General features: G+C 39.3%; 1 protein-coding gene across 7 annotated transcripts in view; it reads left to right on the top strand.

Annotated features, from left to right (window-relative positions):
- Positions 1–25,214, top strand: part of LOC126187795 (glycerol kinase) — a 228,508-nt gene that overhangs the window by 151,745 nt on the left and 51,549 nt on the right. For all 7 annotated transcript variants that reach the window (XM_049929072.1, XM_049929073.1, XM_049929074.1 and 4 more), the window contains exons 6-7: positions 7,868–7,970; positions 8,123–8,233. In XM_049929072.1, the coding sequence (XP_049785029.1) occupies positions 7,868–7,970; positions 8,123–8,233 (214 nt within the window). The remainder of the gene's footprint in view (positions 1–7,867; positions 7,971–8,122; positions 8,234–25,214) is intronic.

Genomic DNA, 25,214 nt, shown 5'->3' with positions numbered 1-25,214 from the left:
CCCAAAAAACAATGAAAAGGCGAACAACTACTGCTCGCGGAATTTGCTTCACTGTTTAAGTGTACATTTGGAGTAGAAGCATGAAATTGACGGCCTGACCGCGTGGTCATGCCTATTTGATTTAACTGAGTTTCGCTCATTTTGATCAAAGAGGCTAAACACTAGACAAAACACTTTCCTGCCTATCAGGTGAAATTGTCACACGCACACAATGAAACAAGAACAGAAAATTGTAGGACACTGTCTGCGACTGAAATAAAAACAATTAAAAAGGGTACTTATCTGATTCATTTTTGGTGTCATTCCAGAATTTCACTTTTGCTCCTGGCGACATCCGTGGCGAAATCTGCAACGTACAAGATTATGGTTCCTGCCTCTTGTACATGGAATTCTTGCGAGTTGTTCTCTGCACAGTCTTCCACTTGATCCCAGCTCCGCCACCACGTTGAGATGTTTAAATTTTCCCACCTCCGCATTGCAAATGTTTTGAGTGAAATGCCCAGTCACTGCGCTGTTGTTTTCACGTCAATTCTACCAACATTGAGGGTTGTTTAGTTCTCGGGGTTTTGTAAAATTCCTGGATTCATGTCTCGTCGCTGTGCAGCTTATGAAAAGGATTGCGGAAGACTCCCAAATAAATTCCAAAGTACAGTGCAGTTTTAATACCAATATATTTCCAGGACTCTGGTGTCTGAGCCTGGTGAACTGTACCGGTTACATCATGTGTACCCAAAGTTGACATCAAACGACACAGAGTTCACAACAATCAACAAACGAGTGAGCCTACAATACATTTGCTCGCAACCCTAGCCAAAAAAACGAGTGCCCCAAGGCGCCTGTGTGACCTCTATTTATACTTTTGTTAACAATTACCTACAATGAAAATTACAATTGTATGTAAAATCACAATTAAAAGTTAAACCGAATATGAGCTACACATTGCTAAAAATTTACAATCTCAGTGCTGAACAAGGTGAACCTATTTTCAACTTAGTTACGAGTTAATATAACATTTTCTGACTAATTATGTTACAGGTAACAATTACATTTCTAAATTTGTTTATAACAAATCAACTAGTGCCTGAAGTTTAGTGCTAACATATATCGGAGATTCAATTAATGTGCTTTATTTATATGTTCTATTTAATTTGCTGTAGTAATTTTATAATGATAGGTTTACTGGTACATCCTGACCATGTGCTCTATTTCTTTTGATTAGTTACAGTATTAATTTCACATTTATATTGTGTTTCTCACATAAGAACAATGTTAATCAGCAAAGCATCATTTTCGAATTATATGTATACTGAAATAGTGTTTTTTTTTAATGTAATTTGGAAACAGGTCACTTTACAATTGAGCAATTAGGACTGGTGTTTATCTTTGATGCTCTCCGAGGGGTTCTGATAGGTAGCAATGAGATACAGTAAGTTCTTCAAGCTTTCACTGGCGTTCCTCTTTGCAACAAATTTTCGAACTGATATTTGTGACAGGTATTAAAGTGCTGTTCAATCGAATACTTTTTTAAATACATGAGGTTCTGATGACATACTAAATATTTGGCATGATTTTCGACAGCAGTACAAAGGAAATTAATTTCCCACTCAGTTTTAAATAGTGTGGACGCACCGCTCCTCTTTCTTTTCGTCTGCTGCTGTTGACCATCCATCTCAATCCACTGTAGCCTTACGTCTGTTGAGTAACGGCATTGTTTCGTATCAATGCTTTTGACCACTGCTGTTGCGACGGTCTGTCATCCGTAAGAAATGCGCATACAGGGGCATAGTGAGGCTCGGTGGGCGGTCCACACAGCCAGCTAAACGACAACACAGCCAGCTGTGACAACACAAGAATTCGCCCGGGGCACTAGCGCCCCAGGGGTACAGTTTGTACGAGCCTGTCCTAAGCCATCAGGATACACCTTGAGCAATATAGGAATTTTATCTTGAGGCATTGTTCCTCCATGTTTGGATTTCCATTGATTTCAAACTTCAACCCACTTCATTTTTAATGTCCTGGGGAAAAAAAAGTCTCATTAATTCTGGCAAAGCGCCAAGACCTAAACAAAAAAAGGGAGCAAAAGAGAGTAAAGACCTAAACAAAAAAAGGGAACAAAAGAGAGTAAAAATTGAACCATTCATTTTTTTTCAGTTTTATGGCATACCTTTGGGTCTCCTTACAGTCCATAAATTCCACATGTTTTCTGCTTGATATGCTATATGTGGTGGAGACACACAAACTAGTCTGACAATGGTCAATTATCTCCTCTGAATGATGACATCCTTGTATGGTTATAATTTTATCAGTGGTATTCATTTTGTTATAGTTCACTGTCAGTTCTGGAAAGACACCAGGCAAAGAAGTTTCTAATTTAAAATATTCATCTATGTTTGCATTCAATACTTCTGCTCTGGGACACTTGATGTTTCAACACAGGGATTCGGTAAATCTTATCTTCTGTTTGAGGAACCCAAGAACCCATGCTTTTCCAGGCATATTATTCTTGAATCATTTCTTTACTACAACCTTTTGGCCAGGAAAAGGCTTTACTATCAAATGAATGTCAATTTATGTGAAAGGAAAACCCCAATCTGAAGATACATTGATGTACTCTATCAGTATATTTTTGTCTTCTTCGATTAAATCATAAGCTAAGTCAAATTTCTGGTCTTTTTTCCTTTTATGTGTCTTTCAGTTCTTGGCTTATTAATATCATATTTATCAGCTCCTTTCCTATAATGTGATCCAGCTTTTACAAGTGCCATTGCTTTTTCCAAATTTTCATCCATAAAATCATTGTAAGTCCAGGTACCAACAGGTACAGAGTGTGGTAATTTATCAATTTTTTCTGCAATGAAATTAAGAATAAAATTTATGTACAATGTGTCCTTTCAGAAATTCAGTAAAGAAAATATATAAAAGTTTATGAGTTTAATTGATAACTTGAGACAGGCTTGTAACTTGGGATACACTGTTCCAAGTGGGCATAAAAGGGTCGATGAAGACTCAATGATGTTACATCCTGCCTCATGACTGAGGTTATGTTTGATGAAATCACAAAAGTCATAACTGCTTTTAGTTTGACTGTGGAGCGAAAGGTTTTCAATGTATTATTTTAAATGGAGTGTATTTTAAAAATTAAAATGGATATATTAGTAGATAACAACACTTCTTCCAAAAGACTTTTCATTGGTCTACATCTACATCTACATCTACATCCACATCCATACTCCGCAAGCCACTTAACGGTGTGTGACAGAGGGTACCCTGAGTACCTCTATCAGTTCTCCCTTCTATTCCAGTCTCGTATTGTTCGTGGAAAGAAGGATTGTCGGTATGCTTCTGCGTGGGCTCTAATCTCTCTGATTTTATCCTCATTGTCTCTTCGCGAGATATACGTAGGAGGGAGCAATATACTACTTGACTCTTCGGTGAAGGTATGTTCTCGAAACTTTAACAAAAGCCCGTACCAAGCTACTGAGCGTCTCTCCTGCAGAGTCTTCCACTGGAGTTTATCTATCATCTGCGTAACGCTTTCGCGATTAGTAAATGATCCTGTAATGAAGCGCGCTGCTCTCCGTTGGATCTTCTCTACCTCTTCTATCAACCCTATCTGGTATGGATCCCACACTGCTGAGCAGTATTCAAGCAGTGGGCGAACAAGCATACTGTAACCTACTTCCTTTGTTTTTGGATTGCATTTCCTTAGGATTCTTCCAATGAATCTCAGTCTGGCATCTGCTTTACCGACGATCAACTTTATATGATCATTCCATTTTAAATCACTCCTAATGCGTACTCCTAGACACTTTATGGAATTAACTGCTTCCAGTTGCTGACCTGCTATTTTGTAGGTAAATGATAAGGGATCTATCTTTCTATGTATTTGCAGCATATTACACTTGTCTACATTGAGATTCAATTGCCATTCCCTAAACCATGCGTCAATTCGCTGCAGATGCTCCTGCATTTCAGTACAATTTTCCATTGTTACAACCTCTCGATACACCACAGCATCATCTGCAAAAAGCCTCAGTGAACTTCCAATGTCATCCACGAGGTCATTTATGTTTATTGTGAATAGAAACGGTCCTATGACACTCCCCTGCGGCACACCCGACATCACTCTTACTTCGGAAGACTTCTCTCCGTTGAGAATGACATGCTGCGTTCTGTTATGTAGGAACTCTTCAATCCAATCACACAATTGGTCTGATAGTCCATATGCTCTTACTTTGTTCATTAAACGACTGTGGGGAACTGTATCGAACGTCTTGCAGTTTGTACTGTCACTTCCCAGTATATTTACTTCTCAGTAGTTTATATTGCTGACAGTAAAAACAAGTTTCAGTTGAGCTGTGATCTACAATACATGACACATGTGATCTACAATACATGACACACAAATACCTTCTACTCAAGTTTTTCCTCCTTTTCTAAGGTTCAGAGTGGAATTATATACTGTGGTTGCAGACATATTCAACAAATTCCCATCTAACAGAAAGCAAGAAATTTGGAGTTACAGATACAGATTATTTGAATAGATTCAAGAAGTGAAAAGTTTCGTTAGCTACGTGCAAAATAGCAGTGCTCATTGTAAAATTGTGTTGCAAGTATATTGTACTATACACTACACTTCGAAAAAGTGATACACCAAAACTGAGAGATGTGATCACAGAGAAATTTATTTCACCAAAAGGGACATGGCACTACACAAATGGTTACCGTTATAGACCTATATATGCACTGTGACTGTGGAAATTCAGTACCGAGTAGCATCACCGCATGTTGCAATCAGAGCCACTAGGCATTGTGGCACAGACTCAAAGAGCACCTGAATATGCTGCTGGGGAAGCATCCACAAAGCATCAACTGTGGCTCCAGGAGGACATGAATGAACAAGTTGCTGACTGACCATATCCTACACATGTTTGTTGAGTGACATGTCAGTGAATGGGCATGCCAGGGAAGCAGTGATACTGTCATTCTATGAACAGGGTTTGCACACTCCTTGCTACATGCAGCCAGGTGGTGTTCTGCTGAAATGTGGCATGTGGAATGGCCTGCAGGAGGTGCAGTGCCTTGGGCTATAAAACCTCCCTGATGTATGGTAGCTGTTCAAATTACCCCCTGGATGTGGGAGGCGAGATTGCACGTTATAGGCAATGTGTCTCAAACCATCACACTTGACATTTGTCCACTATACTGCTCAACAACATAGTTTGCTCAATTGTGTTCACCACGGTGGTGTAAAACGCGTATGTGGCTATCACTGTAGGACAAGTTAAAGTGCAACTCATCCAAAAACACTACATTTTTCCTCTCAGCATGTCAGTGTAGGTGTTCACATGCCCATTGCCGTCTGTGACGTTAGTGGGTTCTGGTCAATTGAATGGCCAGTGTGCCACCTGTCCAGCCTGCAGAAGATGGCATCAAACCATCAATCCAGACATGTTCACACCTGTTGCAGTGCTCCAACATTGCGCCAGCACTCTGGCTGGAGCTGTTCTGTCTATTAGAGCCAAGCGGACAAGATGGCAGTCATTTCAAGCTGTTGTCACATTATGTCATCCGGTATCCTGTTGGGACTGTGAACAACCTTCTTCACTCCACAGGTTCCACACAAGCCTCACTACTGAAGCAGCATGCCCTGTACAAGCCGCAGCGTCATGGAATGACAGCCCCACCTCCTGGATACCAATCATTCTATTCCACCCTGTGATGTCAGTGAGGCATATTGGCACTTGGTTACGTGTTTCCACTTTGTACAGTGGCTCTACCCCAACTGACCCTGTCTGGTCACATAAATGAGGATGCTGTTGGATGTATGTCTCACCATCTCTCTGCCATTTAAATCACTTATTATGGTTCTGCTGTCCTGCACATCTCCTTATTGTGGCATGTTGCATATCTCTGCTTCTGAGTGTTTCACTGTTTACAAGCAGGAGTGTATAAAGACTTCTGTATTTATGGATACAGATAACTATTTCTGCTAAGCTACCTTTGGAAGATACTGAGCTGATATTTAATATAACTGGCAACAGCAGCTTTCTTTTAAATTGAAGTGGCATAGCATGAATATTATTAAGCAGTATAGTTTAGTGATTTTTCTAATTATCAGAGTGTATAGGTTAAGCCTTTGTGATTTACTTGTTTTAATATATACCTTGACTCACTCTACATCCTCTAAGGTTCTGCATCTTAATGGGACCTACAGAGCACGATGCATGTATGAATGAATTAACACCTGGCTACATGTTCCTCCCACATCAGTTTTGTTTTTGTCACAGTAAGAATTATGTCTGTTACTCTAGTCTGCTCCCTGTTCAATTTGCTTGTTTCCTGTATTTGCTATTAGTGACAAATATGCATCTCCCCATTTCTAACTGAACTACACATTGTCTTTGACTGGCTTTCCATTATATTATGTCACTGGACACAGTCATTAATCATGATACAGCTTTAATCATTTTTAATCACTGGGTCACTGAGTTTAGTTAAACTATGAATAAAATGAAATTTATTTCATACAGGGGTGTCACAAATAAGCAAAAATACATAGCCTGTAAACCACTCTTAAATGAATCATTAGCCCAGTCATTATAGTCCACTCATTAACAGTCCAATTGCGAACAAGAACACAGCTATGAACACAGCAGCATCATAATCATAGAAAACTGAATGGAGGTTATTACTGGCTTCATAAGACGCTATAAACCAAGTGTGGAATGTTGGAGTTGGCTGCCTTTCTACATTATGCTTGTCAGTGGGAGTACACATTGTACTCCCTTGTAGTGGCCTCAGCCTGTGTAATTCCATATCAGTAAGTGTCTGCTCTGCATAATATCATCAGGGCTATGTATCTTGGTATCTGTGGTGACAGTACGCATGACTTTAGAGAGTACCACACCACAGTCGATAAGCTGCACTTGAAACACTCATAACGTGGCAGCTGCATGGGTTGGCAGTACGAACTGTATCGAAGTCCGCCAGGGGCAGCAGCTGCCAACCAATGGCCATCTTGTGTGTGGATAGTGATTGCTTGATGCCGTTTTAAATACTGGAGCACTGAGCTACTGCAAATAGTACACTAAGCTGTTTACAGTCTCCAGTTACCACTGAGTCTACAAGCTGCATTGTTTGTCCGCTGTCTTTGAGACTTAAGCTCTGTAGGCATCATAGGCCAGCCATGCAAACTACATAGGCATCTCTCAGAGGCACAGTGACAGGACTTTAATATTTTAGAGAACTTGTAATAATTTCAAACATCAATTTCTGGACATTTCACATGAAGCAGCATCATTTAAGTTGAGTATTTCTTTACATTTAATAAATATCATTTTACTACTAATTGTTGGGAATCTTTCTGATAAAAAACAACCTACGCCATCCTCCTGCATTCCCAACAGTATCGCTATCTGGTAGTATGTCAATCAAATTGATTTTAACGTCACTTTCTGGTTTTTGATTTACCCACTGCACTGCAGACTATTTATACTCTTCTGCTCATATTTTTTTTCTGTTCGTTTAGATATTGTCTTCAGTTGGTTTTATACAAAAAGTCATTGATTGCTTTTTTTGTGCTACTAATATTTTTCATATATTGATTATACAGTATTTTAGTCATATTGAAATTGATTTTTAAGCCTACCTTCAAACTGTTTTGGTAATTTTTTCCAGTAAGTGTTAAATTTTATCTGCACCTGATGCTAATGGCACAATGCCATGTGTTAAAGAAAGGTGGTTCAAATATTTTTCATTAACACTTGTTCCCTCTTAATTTCTTCAGTTTAGGTTTAATAATCTCCTCAAACACACACAAACACATTTAATTACTGGAAATTAAGAATGTTTCAATTGATTTCAGATTTTTCAACATACCAATAAACCTTTTACCTGCAATACACAGTTCTTCAGAAATTTATGGACACATATCTGATGGACCACTAAAAGGAACACCAATATCTGGAGTGGGTAGCTAATATTACATGCATGTTTCATATGTTAAATTATAATAGTCAAGAAATGGTAATTTATTTTTCTTTTATATTTTAGCTAAGGTATTATTTTGGTAAGATCAGAACATTCCTTTTTATAACCATTGGTTTCTATTTTTCTGTAGTGTCTAGGTGATCAACAGTCTGCATTGCTTGGTCAGATGTGTCTAAAAGAAGGACAAGCAAAATGCACTTATGGTACTGGGTGTTTTCTTCTGTATAACACTGGGACTAAGGTAAACATCCTCACAAAAATAAATATTGTAGTGTAGGAACTGTCAAAAAATGCAACAAACTCTTTCAAACTAAAGATATGCACTAGAAGGTCTTGATTTGGAATTGTTGGATAAGAATAAGTTTAATCACTTACTAGTCTCTCTCTCTCTCTCTCTCTCTCTCTCTCTTACACACACACACACACACACACACACACACACACACTCACACTCACACTTGTTCATTCTCATCATGTCCTGTAAAGGATGAGAAATATATCTAGTTATAGATTAACAGGCAGAAGCAGCCTTGGCAGCCTGTACGTGTAAAGTATACTAACAATCAGCAGTGACTACAGGCAACTCAGTCATATTGATAATTATGAAAATAACCCTTCTACATTACTTTTATATAACTATTTTAGGGAAACTCAAATATTTGGTTTAGTCATAGAAGGACAGTATTACACATCATGTTTGAATACCTGGAAACATAAATATCCTTCCTGATTTCTGTTTAAGACTTTTGCACCAGAATATGATATTCCATTCTGAATCTTACACAGGGCTGCAAAGTCTGTATGGGAATCATTTATACCTGTAGCTTTGTAGCTGTGAATTTTACAATTGTTCTTAATTTCATTCTTATTAATTATTAACTTAAAGACCATTAGGAATTAAATGTCTTGGAATATAAGAATATGGCAAGATTGAAGTTGGTCTATAATTATAGGTTACTTGCATAGCTCAACTTTAATAAATAGGTCTCACCACTACATATTTCAGGCCCCAGGAAATTTACATTAACTGACTACAAAGGTAACTCAAGTAGGACACTATAAAGTTGGCACAATATTTCAGTGCTTTGGCTGAAACACCATCATAGTCAGAAGAGCTACTGCTCTTCAATGAGCTAATGATTTTTTCTTCTTGTATTATATCTGGATAGAGTCATAGGTTTATTTTAGTAATGACTGGATTTTTATGTGCTCTACAGCCATCTGCAGAGCAGTGTTGCGTCAGAAGCTTTATAAAACAGATGACACCTGTCATTGTAAAAATAAAATCAGTAATTGTTCTTAGTTATAATAAAAGAAAAAAATAATCTTTTTAGTCACAATTTTCTATGAACTGGCAATTATGCCATATGTTTCACAAAAGCAATGGTTTTTGTGATCTCTCTAACAGCTAAAGTGGCAAACCTGATGTCTGCTGGTGCAGTATGCAGTGCCCCTCCAAGCAATTTTAATGGACTTGCTCTATATGATCAACTTTTATACCTGACAATGAGAAACCCAGGATGGAATAATGTCAATATTATGAAAAAGATAGTTGCTACTCACCATATAGTGGAGATGCTGTCTCACACATGCAGACATGCAAACGTCTCTCTCTCTCTCTCTCTTTCTCTCTCTCTCTCTCTCTCTCTCTCTCTCTCTCTCACACACACACACACACACACACACACACACACACACACACATGACCACTGTCTCTGGGAGGCCATATTGCAAGCAGCAGCACATGATGGGAGAAGGAACTGGGTGGTGGAGGCAAGGAGGATAGATAGCAGGGTATGGTAAAGTGCTGCCTGTGGGAGCCTACAGGGGTGAGGTGGAGAGAGGGTAGGGCAACTAGGTGCAGTTGGGAGGTTAGACAGATGGCAAGGGGGAAGGGGGGGGGGGCAGGGGAAAAGGAGAGAAGTAAAGAAACTGTGGGTGCCTTGGTGAAATAGAGGCATGTGTATGGATGTAGTGGGAACAAGGAATGGGATAGGTGGGTGTAGGACAATGTCTGACAAAGGTTGAGGCTAAGAGGGTTAGGTGTTGGGCAGTGGGCTCAGTAGATGGGTGGTGCAGCTGTTTCTTAACCATAATTTGTCAGTGGCCATTCATGCTGACAGACAACTTGTTGGTTGTCATGCTCATGTAGAACTCAGCACAGTGGTTGTAGCTTAGCTTATAGATCAGATGACTGGTTTCATGGGTAGCTCTGCCTCTGATGGTATAAGTGATGATTGTGGCCAGACTGGAGTAGGTGGTGGTGGGAGGATGTATGGGACAGGTCTTGCATCCAGGTGTATTATGGGATATGAGCCATGAAGCAAGGGGTTTGGAGCAAGGGTTGTGTAGGGATGGTCAAGGATATTGTGTAGGTTTGGTGGGCAGTGGAATAGTACTGTGCGAGAGGTGGGAAGGATAGTGGGTACGACATTCCTCATTTCAGGTTGTGCAAGAGATAGTCAAAACTCTGGTGGAGAATGTGATTCATTTGTTCCAGTCCTGGGTGGTACTGAGTCATGACAGCAATGCTCCTCTTTGGCTGGACAGTGGAACTTTGGGAGGTGGGGGTTGACGTGAGAGTATATAAGGTACAGGAGATCTGTTTCTGTACTATGTTGGGAGGGTAATTAAGGTCTGTGAAAACTTCAGTGAGACCCTTGGTATACTTCAAGAGGGACTGCTTGTCACCACAGATGTGTTGGTGACAGGCTGTTACTATTGGAATTTCATACTGGCAAGTGGTTACTATCACTGGATGGACACAAAAACAATAAAAAGTAAAGCTGACCCTGAGTGCTGTTGGTAAATTAATATTCAAAATGAAGCTTTTATTGTAATGAAACTGAACATTTAACAAGAACTTCATATTAACTGTTGTGACTCATAACAGTGAAACATGATCTTTTAAAACAAAGATTATCCAAAATTTGATGGTGGCTCTTTGACTTATGGAAAAAACATGTTGCAAATTATTAGGAGAGACAGGAATGAAAATAAATGGATTAGGGAACAGATTAGAATGAGAGACAACTATCATAATGATTAAAAAAGTGGAAGTTGGCTGGACAGTACTCAGGAACTTGTACAGTAGGTTGCCAAAGGAATATCTTTCCTGAGTTCCAAGAAATGGGAAAATACCTAGAGTACAAACTTTCGGACAGTAGGTAGATGACATTAGAAGACAGGCAAAAGTAACATTGATTCATGTCCTGAACACTGTAATGCATGAAAATGTCTGGAGGAGGCTTTTATACAGCAGTGGACATCAGTTGGTTGCTGCAGATGATAGTGTGTTATATTTGCTGCCTAACAAAAAAGTGAAGCATACAGAGGACATGGTCAGATGTCAGTGTAAATTCATAAATGAGAAAATTATGAGCAGGTACATGGACACACCATTGGCAGGTATGTAAATGATTACAGTTGCAATTCTCTGTGACAAACAAAATGACCAATAGAGTGCAGTAGTATTGTTTGTGTTTAGTGATGGTATCAAGCCTGTAAGCAGATATGAGGACTGTGAATGGCATCAGATGTTGAGTGATCACTGTAAAGGATGGGGAGATGCCACATAGTTGTGTAAGACAGTATTACCAGCACATGACACAGTTTGAAAATGGTCTAGAGTGCACATGGCACTTGGCGGAGTTATTGGTGGTGGTGATTGCCCAATGGCCCTAAAGACACACTGCTGACCAAGAGAAATGTTTTATTAATTTTGAATACACATTACATCATTAGTAAGAAAACACATGTCACTCCAGCGACCCCATCCAGCACTGGGTCATGGACAGTTGCTTCCGCCCAGCTGAGGCACCTTGCTATGGTGATATCAGACCAAGTGATGACTGGTGGCCTGGCAATAGGCCATGAAGTTGACAACAGCAGCCTCCCTCTGCTTTTGCTGCTTTCACTGACTCAGGCCCCGCACACGTGCCCACTGCAGAGGATGGTGGAGGCTGCTATGGACAGGGCACAACCTCTGCCCTCTGGCGGTAGTCTGGCAATGACATGCATGGACAGCAGTTCAGTGGTGCTGTGGCATCAACTCCTACAAAGATACCTTGTGCTGGTGATGGCTGGCCCATCCTGTCATTGAATCAATGGTGGCAGCTGGCAGTGCCCAGTCTTCTTGCCGTCTGAAGTGGTCCTGGACTCATGGTGGTGCTGCTGTACCCTGAATCAATCTGCCTCAAAACTTGAACCTATTTAAATGGCTATGAAGTGCCTTCATTGCATTATGATCTGGCACCTGGTCACATAACTCACAACAAGGGTCTTGTTCTGGTGTGGTGACATCGCTGTCCCTCCTTTGGCTATTACTGTTGCGTAGTGCAAGTTTCCACTGAGTATGGCTAGCCTGATACAGGATCCTTTTGCACACAGGTTATTCTGACCCACATGTCACCACACTGCACTTCCTGGCCTGTGGTTGGTACCACAATACTTTGTGGTGACTTTCCTATCTGTATTACTAATTTCAAAAAGTGGGTAGTGATACTACACTGCCCTCCTCCATGGGGAAGACCCAGCTGTCTGGGACTTAATCAGGACTGGTTCTATTTCATAACTATGTCCACCCTTGACCTATAAAATCAGCACATGCTACTAGACTGGTTATTCTTAAATGCTGTAAACTTAATGCATTGACCTTTATGGCTGCACTCCATCTTCCTCAAGCACTTGAAATTCTTCTTTTTATGTATTTGTGCTATTACAATTCTCACACATTTACTTTGACTATCATCACTTTGGAATCTTTCCTTGTATTGCTAAATCTCACATCACTCAAGGGTCTTTTGCCCTGCTCATTAACTCAGATACTGCAAGGGATATTTCATTGCTAGACCTCTTGCCGTGCTTATGCACAACCAGCCTTTAACTGTCCCTTCCACACTTACAAAGCAAAAATGACATTCTTTCTTTCTTAACAAATTACCTTAATGTTTCACCTCAATAAAACATGGACTGGCTTGATTAAACTCTTACACTTGGCATCTTGTCTGTTTATCCTTTAGTTTTTTAACTGTAATTTTTAACCCTTTTTTAGTAACCTTTGGAACGTTTCCCTTATGGGAACAGTTTTCCCCTATACCTCCCAAGGAACCATATTCCCAAAACTATTCTCACAAGAGAATCACATACACAGCTACCATTCACAACACATTGACAGGTAGTTCTACTTATCTCTCCCACTGTAGTGCTCATCACAAAGTGAATTGGTTTTCTGGTATTCCTGCTCACCCAAAATAACTTCCTGGTGGCTGGTGGCACTATGCCACACCAATTGTGCCTTACTTCATTTGTACATGGTATAACTGGTTTGTCTTGTACAACAGACGCTCCTTGTGACAGCTCTTCACTGGCAACAGCTTTCTGTCATCAAATGCTAAATCTGGCATGATATTCAGTCAGAATGTTTATTTTCAGACTTGCATTTTACCATTCACCCACTGCATACTCCTTGCATGTATCAGACAGTGACTGTGCTGTAAACAGCTTGCTGTCCACATCATCTGCTTGCCCTGAATGGCTGTGACCCAGTACTTGCACTCATGCTATCTTCTGAATCTCTGGCTGACACTCTTTAACAGATTCAGCCCTGTCAAATAGATTGTCCACTCTACTAACTCATCACCTCTTCTTTTACCTCCATTCAAATTGCTTCTGAGGAAATACGTGGGCTTGTACCATTTCTGACACATCTTCCCAACTATCAACAACTTCTTGTACATTCCCTTTAGTATCTAAAACAACACCCTGCAAGATGCAAAAATCACTGACAATGCACTCTCTTGTGCATCTGGCCCAAGCTCTCCGGCTTCAACACAGCATCTGTTAAATCCCACTGGGGCTCATACTGCTGCACTTAAATCACTCATGTTGCAATCCCCACATTTAATCACTTTGCTACAGCCCACACTAGTTCTGGCTGCTTCAAACTCCATGAGTTCACTTGATATCACAGCTGGTACTTCTACAGTTTTCACCTTAACTTCAACAATGTCATTACTCTGTGCCTAGTTTAAATTCTCAGGAACTTATACTATGATATCATCTACAAGTAATTCAGTCTCCCCACTCAAAAGGTCATCCTCTCCTCTGTGACATTCTTCCCGACTCTTCCCAGGACTGGCCAGTTTGACTATGTTAATGGTAGTCTGCCATCCTGCAGGAACAAATGAACTACTTACAAGCCCACTCCTCTCTCTTTCAGCTTATCCTTCCTCCTCGTCTCTGCAGCTTGTCTTTCCTTTTTCTTCTTCTTTTGCATAATCCACATATTCCTCACCTCCTGATCACTTTCAATCAATCAGTCATGTGCTCTCTCCATAGCTTCTCATCAGACTCTGGAGATTTGAGATAAGCTGTTTCCTTCTAGTCCGCTTCAAGGCTTCTGATCTCTTGAACTGCTTTGCATTGCCCATTGCCTATCCACAGCTCGGTGCCTTCATTTAAGTAAGCAATCTTATGCAGGTCACCATCTACGTTGTACACCTTACATCTGTCCAATCTGGTCCCTGCCCCACCCACTATCGCTACCTGGTCATCTTTTGTAAAATCATTACACAAAGGCTGCCTACCCTCTATTACATGATCCAGCCTAGCACTCGGCTTGAAAATGCTGGTGACCTGATACTACTCCCCTAATTTCTCCTGTGATGGACGGCCTACATCTCTGCCATGACTGCTGCCTAGCAGTAGTAGTCTTGTTTTTTTTTAATATTTGTGCCTTTCCTATCCTTACTACTAATGGGCAGAGTCTACTGCACATATCCCACTCCATCACCATCTCAAAGGTTTTCTCCACTCAGCTCAGGCAGCTGGAACCTGTTGCTGGTCATCAGAACAAAACTGTATGACTGTTTACTCCTCCTACAAACTGCCAGTTCCAAACCATACCCTTCACTTCTATCTTTCCTGATCTTCCCTAGTTCTATCCTAGCTCAATCCAACTGTGCATGAAAAGCACAGATCTTCCCTTCTTGCTCCTCTATTAACCAATTCCTGCTACATATTTTACAATTTCAGAAGAGGGCCTCTGCGACCTTCCCACAGTCCTCTCCACTACATTCCGCTGCCCTCCAGTGAAACCATTACTATAGCTCCCACAGTCTCCATTTATGGTCAAATAATATCTATAGTGAAGAAAAAGAAATTTAAATTTGAAATATTAAAGCAATATTGTGACATCTATTGCATTTATTTCACAATGAAGAGAATGTAACCTAGTGCAAGTTCAGTAATTCAGACGCAAGGTTGTTCTATAAGGTTAAACGTACATACACAAACATTTGACAGAAGTAGATTCTAATAGAAATTTAAAACAACTTGAGATGTTTCATAAGTCTAACACAGAGATGCCAAATCTCCCATTGTGTGACAAGAAAAAAAAGACACTAGTGCAGCTATTCACAGCAAAGATTTTTTTTATAAAAATATGTGCAATACATGTGACTGTACAGAGTTCATTACAAGCATTGAGTTTAGTATGTAAACCAAAGTAGACACAGAAAACAACTATCGGAACTTCAATATAAGAGAAAACCTTCAATATAATACCCACTAAATATACTGCAGAAGGTATTTAGAAAGTAAAACAGACAGAAAAGAACAAAAATACAATCAGAAAATATGATCAAAACTTATGTTTTGACAAGCACTATAATCATGTTTATCACTTGGCTGCCATCTTGCCCTCGCCTATTATATATGGTAAACACCAACTAAGAGAAGAGATAGGTTGCAGGACATGTGTAAAGACTTCAGGTATTAATGTCTATGAAGCTAGAGGGAGCTTTGGAAAGAAAAAATTGTAGGGGAAGACAGAGGTTAGAACATAGGCAACAAATAATTTAGGACATTTGTTGTATGTGCTACTCTAAGATGAAGAGATTAACAGAAGGGAGAAAATTGTGTCGGGCCATGTCAAACCTGTCATCAGACAAATAATTCACTCACTGTGCTGTGCCTAATTAAAGTTGTATGAACTACTCCCCTTCCATCAGAGTAAAGTCTAGTTGAATCGGCAGGACACTGCTTTAAGATTGCACAAGATGAATCACTCGATTCTTAAAAGAGTCAAATTGGTTTTAGTCTTCCCACAGCTGCTATCCAGACTTGGGTTTAATATGGTTTTCTTAGATACTTCAGGTGACTGATGAAGCTGTATCTTTCCCCCAACATTCCTAATGTGGGACTCTCATATTATTGAAATGCTTAACTGTTAATGCAAGAAAAATCAATATTATCAAACCAATTACAGAACAATCAGAGTTACATCATAGAATGACTCTACTTTATAACTCAGGAGAAATATACCAGAAAAATAAAGAAAGTATGAAATAAAATCCCCTGTCATTTGCATCTTCTTGTAGAGCAATAAAAGCTCAAATAATCTATATAAGCATATTAGTAAAATATCAATTGAGTTAGATTACTTCCCAGCTAAATGAGCAAAGACAACTACAGTATTATTAGTTCTGATGTATCTTCAGATTTTATTCTCATAATCAGAAATGAAAGTGTATTTCTTCTTAACTCTCCCTACTGGATCACAAAGGCTGGCAGTAATGAAAACAAGAACATGCATATTGTACAGCCAGACTTATTGAGGAAGATACGGAATCTTAGAGATTTAGCATTTTTAAAATAAGAGAGCAACTAATTCATTCGTTCTTCTTGGAACTGTTACAATGTGAAGTCTGTACCTGTAGAAAAGAACTGAGGGGCCTAGAAATAATAGTTGATTAAAACTGGTTATGTACTTTACTTGAATACTTTACTCAGTTATTTGTTGCGTATGTCTAATCTTGGTCTTCCCCTACAATTTTTGCTTTATTCAGTACTTTGTGCATGTATTAAACTTTGGATATTGATTGCTAGGAGAGAAATCACATGTAAATGATCATATTTAAATTATGTACCTACTGGGTGTGTGACCTGTAGCATCTATAGTTATGTCCGAAGGGTTGTCTGGAGGGGATCATTGATCCTGTTACACTTTGCTCTGCCTGCAGGTGCACCAGCAAACAAGAGAAAGTTGTACACTGTGCAACATGGCCTAATACATTTTCTCACAAACAAGAACATTAAAAGTGATGTATTTTGTCACCATTTACACTCACAGTTTGGGGGAAGAATGTTTTCATGGCCACATATGAAGCACATAAGAAGTTTGGGAAAAAATGAGACAGTGTTGAAAATATGGATCACTTGTACCATCACTGTCCCAGCATCCCACTGTAAAACATCAAGGTTATTTGTGAACTTGTAAAAAGTGACGTTTATCTGAACCTGAAATATCTCAGATATGGAAATCAGTTATGGAAGTATCCAGTCTTTATCATTCAGAATGATTGCATAATCATTAATTTACTGAATTTTGAGCTGCACATGTTACTATTTCTTGCACATTTTTCACAATGTATGAGGAAGAAGGTGATGCTTTTTTGATAAAAACTGTCACATATCAAGAGACTTGGTCTATTATTGTACCACCGAATTGAAGAAGGCCAGTATGGGATGGTGTGGGAGCAGAACAGTGATAGGACATTGATGGTAGTTTAGTTGTCTACAGGCAAAATTGTTCTGTTCATAACTTTCCTGCAAGAATGCTGGCTCATTTATTCTGCCCCCTGATGCAGTTTTCTTTGCCAAGTTTGAGCTGCATACCACTGGAAAAGCCACAGCATCTGATTCAGATGTGTTGGTGCTTCAATGCAATGCTACAACTCACACCATGACAATCTCAATAATTTTTGACCAATATCCAATTGTACCGCCCTTGAACATCTAGACTGCAGCCACTGATTTGTCACCATGTGACTTCCATATGTTTAGGTCACTCAAGTAAGTTCCTGGTAGAGTGTGCTTCATGGCCAACACAAAGGTGCAACAGTTACTTCACTACTGGTTTCAGTCACATCCTCATAATTGTTTTGAAAATAGCATTAAAATTTTTGTAACCAATGGAAAAACTGTGTTAATAAGTTGGATGGGTCGGTAGAAAAATTACAGGTAATTAAATTTGAATAAATTTTGCTTAATAAAAAAAAATAACAAAATGCTTGTTTATATTTGATCTATTTTCATGATAGTAAAAATCTGTTTCAGTTGAATTGTACTTTACCCAATAATATTAAAGACGACAAAATACACTCCTGGAAATTGAAATAAGAACACCGTGAATTCATTGTCCCAGGAAGGGGAAACTTTATTGACACATTCCTGGGGTCAGATACATCACATGATCACACTGACAGAACCACAGGCACATAGACACAGGCAACAGAGCATGCACAATGTCGGCACTAGTACAGTGTATATCCACCTTTCGCAGCAATGCAGGCTGCTATTCTCCCATGGAGACGATTGTAGAGATGCTGGATGTAGTCCTGTGGAACGGCTTGCCATGCCATTTCCACCTGGCGCCTCAGTTGGACCAGCGTTCGTGCTGGACGTGCAGACCGCGTGAGACGACGCTTCTTCCAGTCCCAAACATGCTCAATGGGGGACAGATCCGGAGATCTTGCTGGCCAGGGTAGTTGACTTACACCTTCTAGAGCACGTTGGGTGGAACGGGATACAAGCGGACGTGCATTGTCCTGTTGGAACAGCAAGTTCCCTTGCCGGTCTAGGAATGGTAGAACGATGGGTTCGATGACGGTTTGGATGTACCGTGCACTATTCAGTGTCCCCCACTTACTATATCAAAAATTCATCTAATGCTTAGAAGGAGTTGCCATTAAGAAATTCTTTTAATTTCCTTTTAAAAGCTGTATGGCTATCTATCAGACTTTTGATGCTATTGGGTAAGTGACCAAAGACTTTTGTGGCAGCATAATTTACCCCCTTCTGAGCCAAAGTTAGATTTAACCTTGAGTAGTGAAGAGCATCCTTTCTCCTAGTGTTGTAGCCATGTACACTGCTATTACTTTTGAATTCGTTCAGATTGTTAATAACAAATTTCATAAGTGAATATATATATTGTGAGGCTACAGTGAAGATCTCTACGTCTTTAAATAAGTGTCTGCAGGATGATCTTGGATGAGCTCCAGCAATTATTCTGATTACACACTTTCCTGCAATGAACACTCTTTTACTCAATGATGAGTTACCCCAGAATATGATGCCATACAAAAGCAGAGAGTGAAAATAGGCATGGTAAGCTAATTTACTGAGATGTATATCGCCAAAATTTGCAATGACCCTAATAGCATAAGTACCTGAACTCAAACGTTTCAGATCTTCAGTGTGTTTTTTCCAGTTCAACCCCTCATCAATGAATACACCTAGAAATTTTTAATATTCTACCTTAGCTACCAATTTCTGATCGAAGTCTATATTTATTAATGGTGTCATTCCATTTACTGTGTGGAACTGTATGTACTGTGTTTTGTCAAAGTTTAATGAGAGCCCATTTGCAGAGAACCACTTAATGATTTTCTGAAAAATATCATTTACAATTTCACCACTTAATTCTTGTCTGTTGGGTGTGATAGCCATACTTGTATCATTGGCAAAAAGTACCAGCTTTGCATCTTCGTGAATATAGAATGGCAATTCATTAGTATATATTAAGAACAGCAGAGGACCCAAGACCGAACCTTGTGGCACCTCATTCTCGATCGTTCCTCAGTTTGAGAAATCGCCAATTTTATGCGAACTGCTTATTTCAACTTTCTGCACTCTTCCAGTTAGGTATGATTTAAAACATTTGAACACTGTCCCATTAATACCACAGTACTTGAGCTTATCTAGAAGTATTGAGCTTATCTAGAAGTATTCCATGATTTACACACTCAAAAGCCTTTGAGAGGTCACAAAAAATCCCAATGGGTGACTTCCGGTTACTCAGAGCATTTAATATTTCATTAGTGAAAGTATATATAGCATTTTACATTAAAAAACCTTTCTGGAAACCAAACTGACATTTTGTTAAAACTTAATTTTTACAAAGGTGTGAAGCTACTCTACAATACATTAATTTTTGAAGAATTTTGGATAAGGCAGTCAGAAGAGAGATTGGGCGGTAGTTGTTGACATCAAACATATCCCCTTTTTTATGCAGTGGTTTAACAATGGCATACTTCAGTCTATCTGGGAAAATACCCTGCTTCAGAGAACTATTACATATGTGGCTAAGAATCCCACTTATTTCTTGGGAACAAGCTTTTATTATCCTGCTAGAAATGCCATTAATTCCATGTAAGCTTTTATTCTTGAGAGAGTTTATTATCTTCCTAATTTCAGAAGGAGAGGTGGGTGGAATTTCAGTTGAATCAAATGGTATGGGTAAGGCCTCTTCCATTAACTGCCTTGCTTCTTCTAATGAACATTTAGTTCCTATTTTCTCAACAACATTTAAAAAATGATTATTCAAAATGTTTCCGACTTCCGGCTTGTTGTTTGTCAAGTTTCCATTCACTTTGATGGTAATGCCGTCATCCTGTACTCTTGGTTGCCCTGCCTCCCTTGTAATAATATTCCAAATTGGTTTGATTTTGTTATCAGAGGTATTAATCTCGGACATGATGCACATGCTTCTGGACTTTTTAATAACCTTTCTTAATGAAGCACAGTATTTTTTATAATATTTGGCTGTTTCTGGGTCATTCCTCTTTCTTGTTGTTAGATACAGTTCCCTTTCGTGGTTCAAGATATTTTTATTCCTTTAGTAAGCCAAGGTTTTTTGCGTGGTTTCTTATAATTAGAGTTAACTACTTTCTTGGGGAAACAGTTTTCAAATTCTCTTACAAGTGTATCATGAAATAAGTTATATTTTAAATTAGCATGGTATCAAGTTCCTTGTACACCTCATCCCATTCTAACTGCTGAAGATTTTCTCTGAAATTTCTAATTGTTGAGTCATTAATTGAATGCACAACTTTGGAGGGTAGTTTTGAATTACTGAATGGAGCTATGTCATATACTGTAACTAGCTGAGCACCATGATCAGAAATGCCATTCTCAACAGGACAAGAATTTATGTCTTTAAACTTAATTTGGTCTATAAAAGTGTTATCTATCAATGTGCTACTGTCCTTTACTACCCAAGGAGGAAAATTAATGACAGATGTCAAATTGAAAGAACCGCGCAAGACTTCCAGGCCATTCTTCTTATTACCCTCTTTCAGTGAATCAACATTGAAGTCCCCACAAATAATAATTTTCTTTCCCGTATCTGACAGATAGCACAACAAGGCACACTGGACTCGCATTCGGGAGGACGACGGTTCAATCCCGTCTCCGGCCATCCTGATTTAGGTTTTCCGTGATTTCCCTAAATCGTTTCAGGCAAATGCCGGGATGGTTCCTTTGAAAGGGCACGGCCGATTTCCTTCCCAATCCTTCCCTAACCCGAGCTTGCGCTCCGTCTCTAATGACCTCGTTGTCGACGGGACGTAAAACACTAACCACCACCACCACCACAACAAGGCATCCAAGTTTTCCAGGAATAAATGAAAGTTTCCTGAAAGGGACCTATATACTGTTAAAATTCTAAAAGAGCCCTCCTTCAGTTTAAGTTGACAGGCACATGCTTCTATATGTTGCTCTAGACAAAACTTTTTTGTATCTAAGCTTTTTACACAGTGATAACTTCTGACATATATGGCAACTCCTCCTCTCACCTTATTCTCTCTACTCATATGTGCAGTTAGTTTATAACCACTGATATTTACCTTTTCCATATCAGACACAATGTGATGATCAGACAGGCATAGTATATCTATTACATTATCAGATTCAGTGTCATCTAAACAAACCAGGAGCTCATTTACTTTATTCTTCAATCCCAGAATATTTTGGTGAAAAATGGTAACTGGTCAGGATGACGTCAAATTGCAATGGAATATTATCGGAGAAGGGGAAAAATGTATGGCAGAAGAAAAAAAAATGTGTGAAAATTGATCAATAGATGGCACTGTATGTGTCAGAATACATAAATGAAAACACCTGTCATGCGCATGACCCACTGAAGTTGGTATAAACATGTCGGGTACACGGCTTTTCCTCCTTTTGCATCTGCGATGTTCACCATGACTGTCTCAATGCAGGATCGCGCTCTGCTTGTAAAGCTGTATTACAAGAATGATGACTGGGCACACATCACTCTCCAGAAGTTCCAGACACTGCAGGGTATGAAAAAAGGCATTGGTCCAATGCCTGCCGTGGGTGTGGAGAAAATAATTCAGAAATTCAAAAAGATGGGTTCCTTTTGGTGTGCAACCTGGTAGAGGGAGGAAACAAATTAATTCAACATCAGAGGAAGCAGTGGCCACAGCAGTGCAGGAGGAGACGATTGGTGGTGTGCAAATGTGTAGTGCACGGAGAATTGCCCAAACATTGGGCATACCCGTGAGCACAGTGCATAAAATCATCTGAAACATCCTTCTTTGTATCCATTCAAAATTATCCATGTGCACGAGTTCTACCTGTTGACCTGCCACCAAGAGAGACATTTACTTTAGAATTTCTTGCTCGCATGGAAGTGGACAATGATTGGCTGTGGAAGATTTTGTGGACAGATGAAGCCCACTTCCATCTGACAGGATATGTCAGTACACAGAATTGTCAAATTTGGGCAACAGAAAATCCACATGCAAATCAACCAGTACCCCTTCATCCTGATAAGGTCACTGTGTGGTGTGGGTTTAGGGCATCATTTATCATAGGGCCATATTTTTTTGAAGAGACTGGTGCTTCTGGTCCTATTACCTGTACCATCACTGGTAAGCACTATGAGTGTCTTTTGTGCAACCATGTCATTCCAGTTCTCCAACAACATGGATGTGTGGATGGGATCATTTTTATGCAAGATGGCGCACCTCCACACATTGCAAATATAGTTAAGCAGCTGCTGAAGCACTATTTCAGAAATGCTAGAATTATCAGCCACCATTTCCCTACAGGCTGGCTGTCCCAATCACCTGATCTTAATCCATGTGTCTTCTGGTTGTGGGTCTATCTGAAACATGTGTTCAGTGTTCCAATTGCAGACTTAGCTGCATTGAAGGCATGCATTGCGCAACATGTTCTGAATGTGACCCCGGAAATACTTCTATCGGTTGTGGAACATGCTGTTTCTTGATTTCAGTTGTTCCACAAAATGGTGGAAAGCATATTGAACATGTTTTGTGCCAGTCACACAGAAATTAATAATCCAATTTGATTTTGGTTGATCCTCTATATGCAGTTTTTGGCCTCAAGACAGTTGAAAACCAATGTGATTGATACTTTTTATGTGTTTTTTGGCCTCAGGACAATTAAAAATCTGTGATTGATGCTTTTTACGTGGTTTTCAGCCTCAGGACCATTAAAAACCTCTGTGATTGGTGCTTTTTATGTGGTTTTGGCCTCAGGATGATTAAAAATCAATTTTTCGCATCCGATGTGATATGACCTTGCCATGGTGGATGGGCTTACGTAACTAACAGTATCACACCTGTACACCCATGCACATTGAGTAGTACAGTTTGTTTAATGTCAAACATACACCTGAGGCGTTGTTGTATTATTCATTTGTAGTCGACCACTATTAAATTATGATGCTTACACCGCCAGCCATTGCTGCATTTTGTTACTATTTATTTTTCTTCTGCCATACATTTTCCCCCTTCTCTGATAATATGCCATTGCAGTTAACATAATTCTGACCAGTGGTGTTATTTCTACAGCTGTTTGAAAGTTTAACTTTAATTATAATCACCCTATAGATTCTCTAAATTTATTCAATGGGGCTTCATAAGAATTATGTCATCTTTCTTCCAAGTACTCCCGTTTAATTTTCCTGTGTGTTCTGTTACACTTTCATGTGAATCATATTGTCCTGTTATGATCCTAGCAGTGCATCTCTGAATTCATGCAGTATCTGTTGTACACCTATTTGATAAGGACTCCAAATGCTAGAACAGTGTTCTAGAACTGATCACACTAGTCTTGTATGCAATTTCTGTACCATATTCAGTGCACTTTTCTGGAATCCTTCCAATAAATCTGTCTTCCATTTGTCTCCCGTAATACTGAGTTTACATGATCATTTCAAGTCACTTCTTAGTACTACCCTAAGTCATTATTTGATATGATGTGTGCAAAATGTTCATTTGTAATCTTGTCATGGTTCTTTATGTTTTGTTTTGTGTGTGTTGTGAGAAATTTCTAAAATTCAGAATAAATGTCTGTGTAACTAGTAGATTATCTCGTTCATTCAGTTGCCTGTTTTACTTTATCATTGAAACATGCTATGCTGAACTTATTTAATGCAAGATTATTCTGTGTTGTCTCCCTAAAACATTGTTTATTGGCACCTTAGCTGTCTTCATTCTTATCCCTAACTACTTCACTTTTGAGGCCCAGGTGTACAAACAAATCAGAGAGGCTGTCACCCACTGTCACTGTCTGTCTCTTCCTAATCTGTAACGTCCCGTTTAAACTTAATGACTTCCCCAAACCATTATTTCTATTCCAAGATCCCTACATATGCAATGTTCCCACTGTGGAACCAGCTGGGTGCACCCATCCATTACAACCTACTCCTGTCCACCACTGGTAAATCAAACAATATCAGAGGTAGAGTAACCTGCAAAATCACTCATTGTTAATCTGCTAACTTATGTCCACAGCGCTGTGTATAGGTATGACCATTACCAGACTGGCAGAACACATGAATGTGCATAGAAAAACTGTTCTACAGCATGATCAAGAGACACAAGTGCTTGCTACACCTCATGGGCTATTTGGATCCTCTCACCTAACACTGGTTTCTCTGAACTCCGGAGATGGGAACTAGTCCTGTAACACATCATTTTGTCCTAATGGCCTCCAAGATTTAATCACTATAAATACAATTGTCTCTCTGTTTCTCCATTATACTTTTTTATTTGTTATGATTCATTTATTTTCTGTGTTGTTGTTATTTTTTATGTTCACCCCGCCCCCTCCCCCCTTTTGCTCATTTTTCCCTTCCTGTTCTCAGTTGCTGTATTTATTTCTCTTCCCCTGATTTGTCTTTACTTCTCACTCTGTTCTTATCATTCCTAGACTGAATTTGTCAAACTATTTGCCGACATACTATCTCTGACATACTTTATCTGATGCCTTCTTTGTCTACTCTTGTCCACACTATAGGTGATTCACTCTTGTCCTGGTGTCTGAATGACCAGCCCATCATCTGTAATGCTCTCCAACCTATCCCTCTTTCCTCAATAAGGAAAGCA

This window comes from Schistocerca cancellata, chromosome 5, assembly GCF_023864275.1.
Source record: "Schistocerca cancellata isolate TAMUIC-IGC-003103 chromosome 5, iqSchCanc2.1, whole genome shotgun sequence".
Lineage (NCBI taxonomy): Eukaryota > Metazoa > Arthropoda > Insecta > Orthoptera > Acrididae > Schistocerca > Schistocerca cancellata.
The sequence above is the reverse complement of the archived record's forward strand: the minus strand, read 5'-3'. Positions and strand labels throughout refer to the sequence as shown.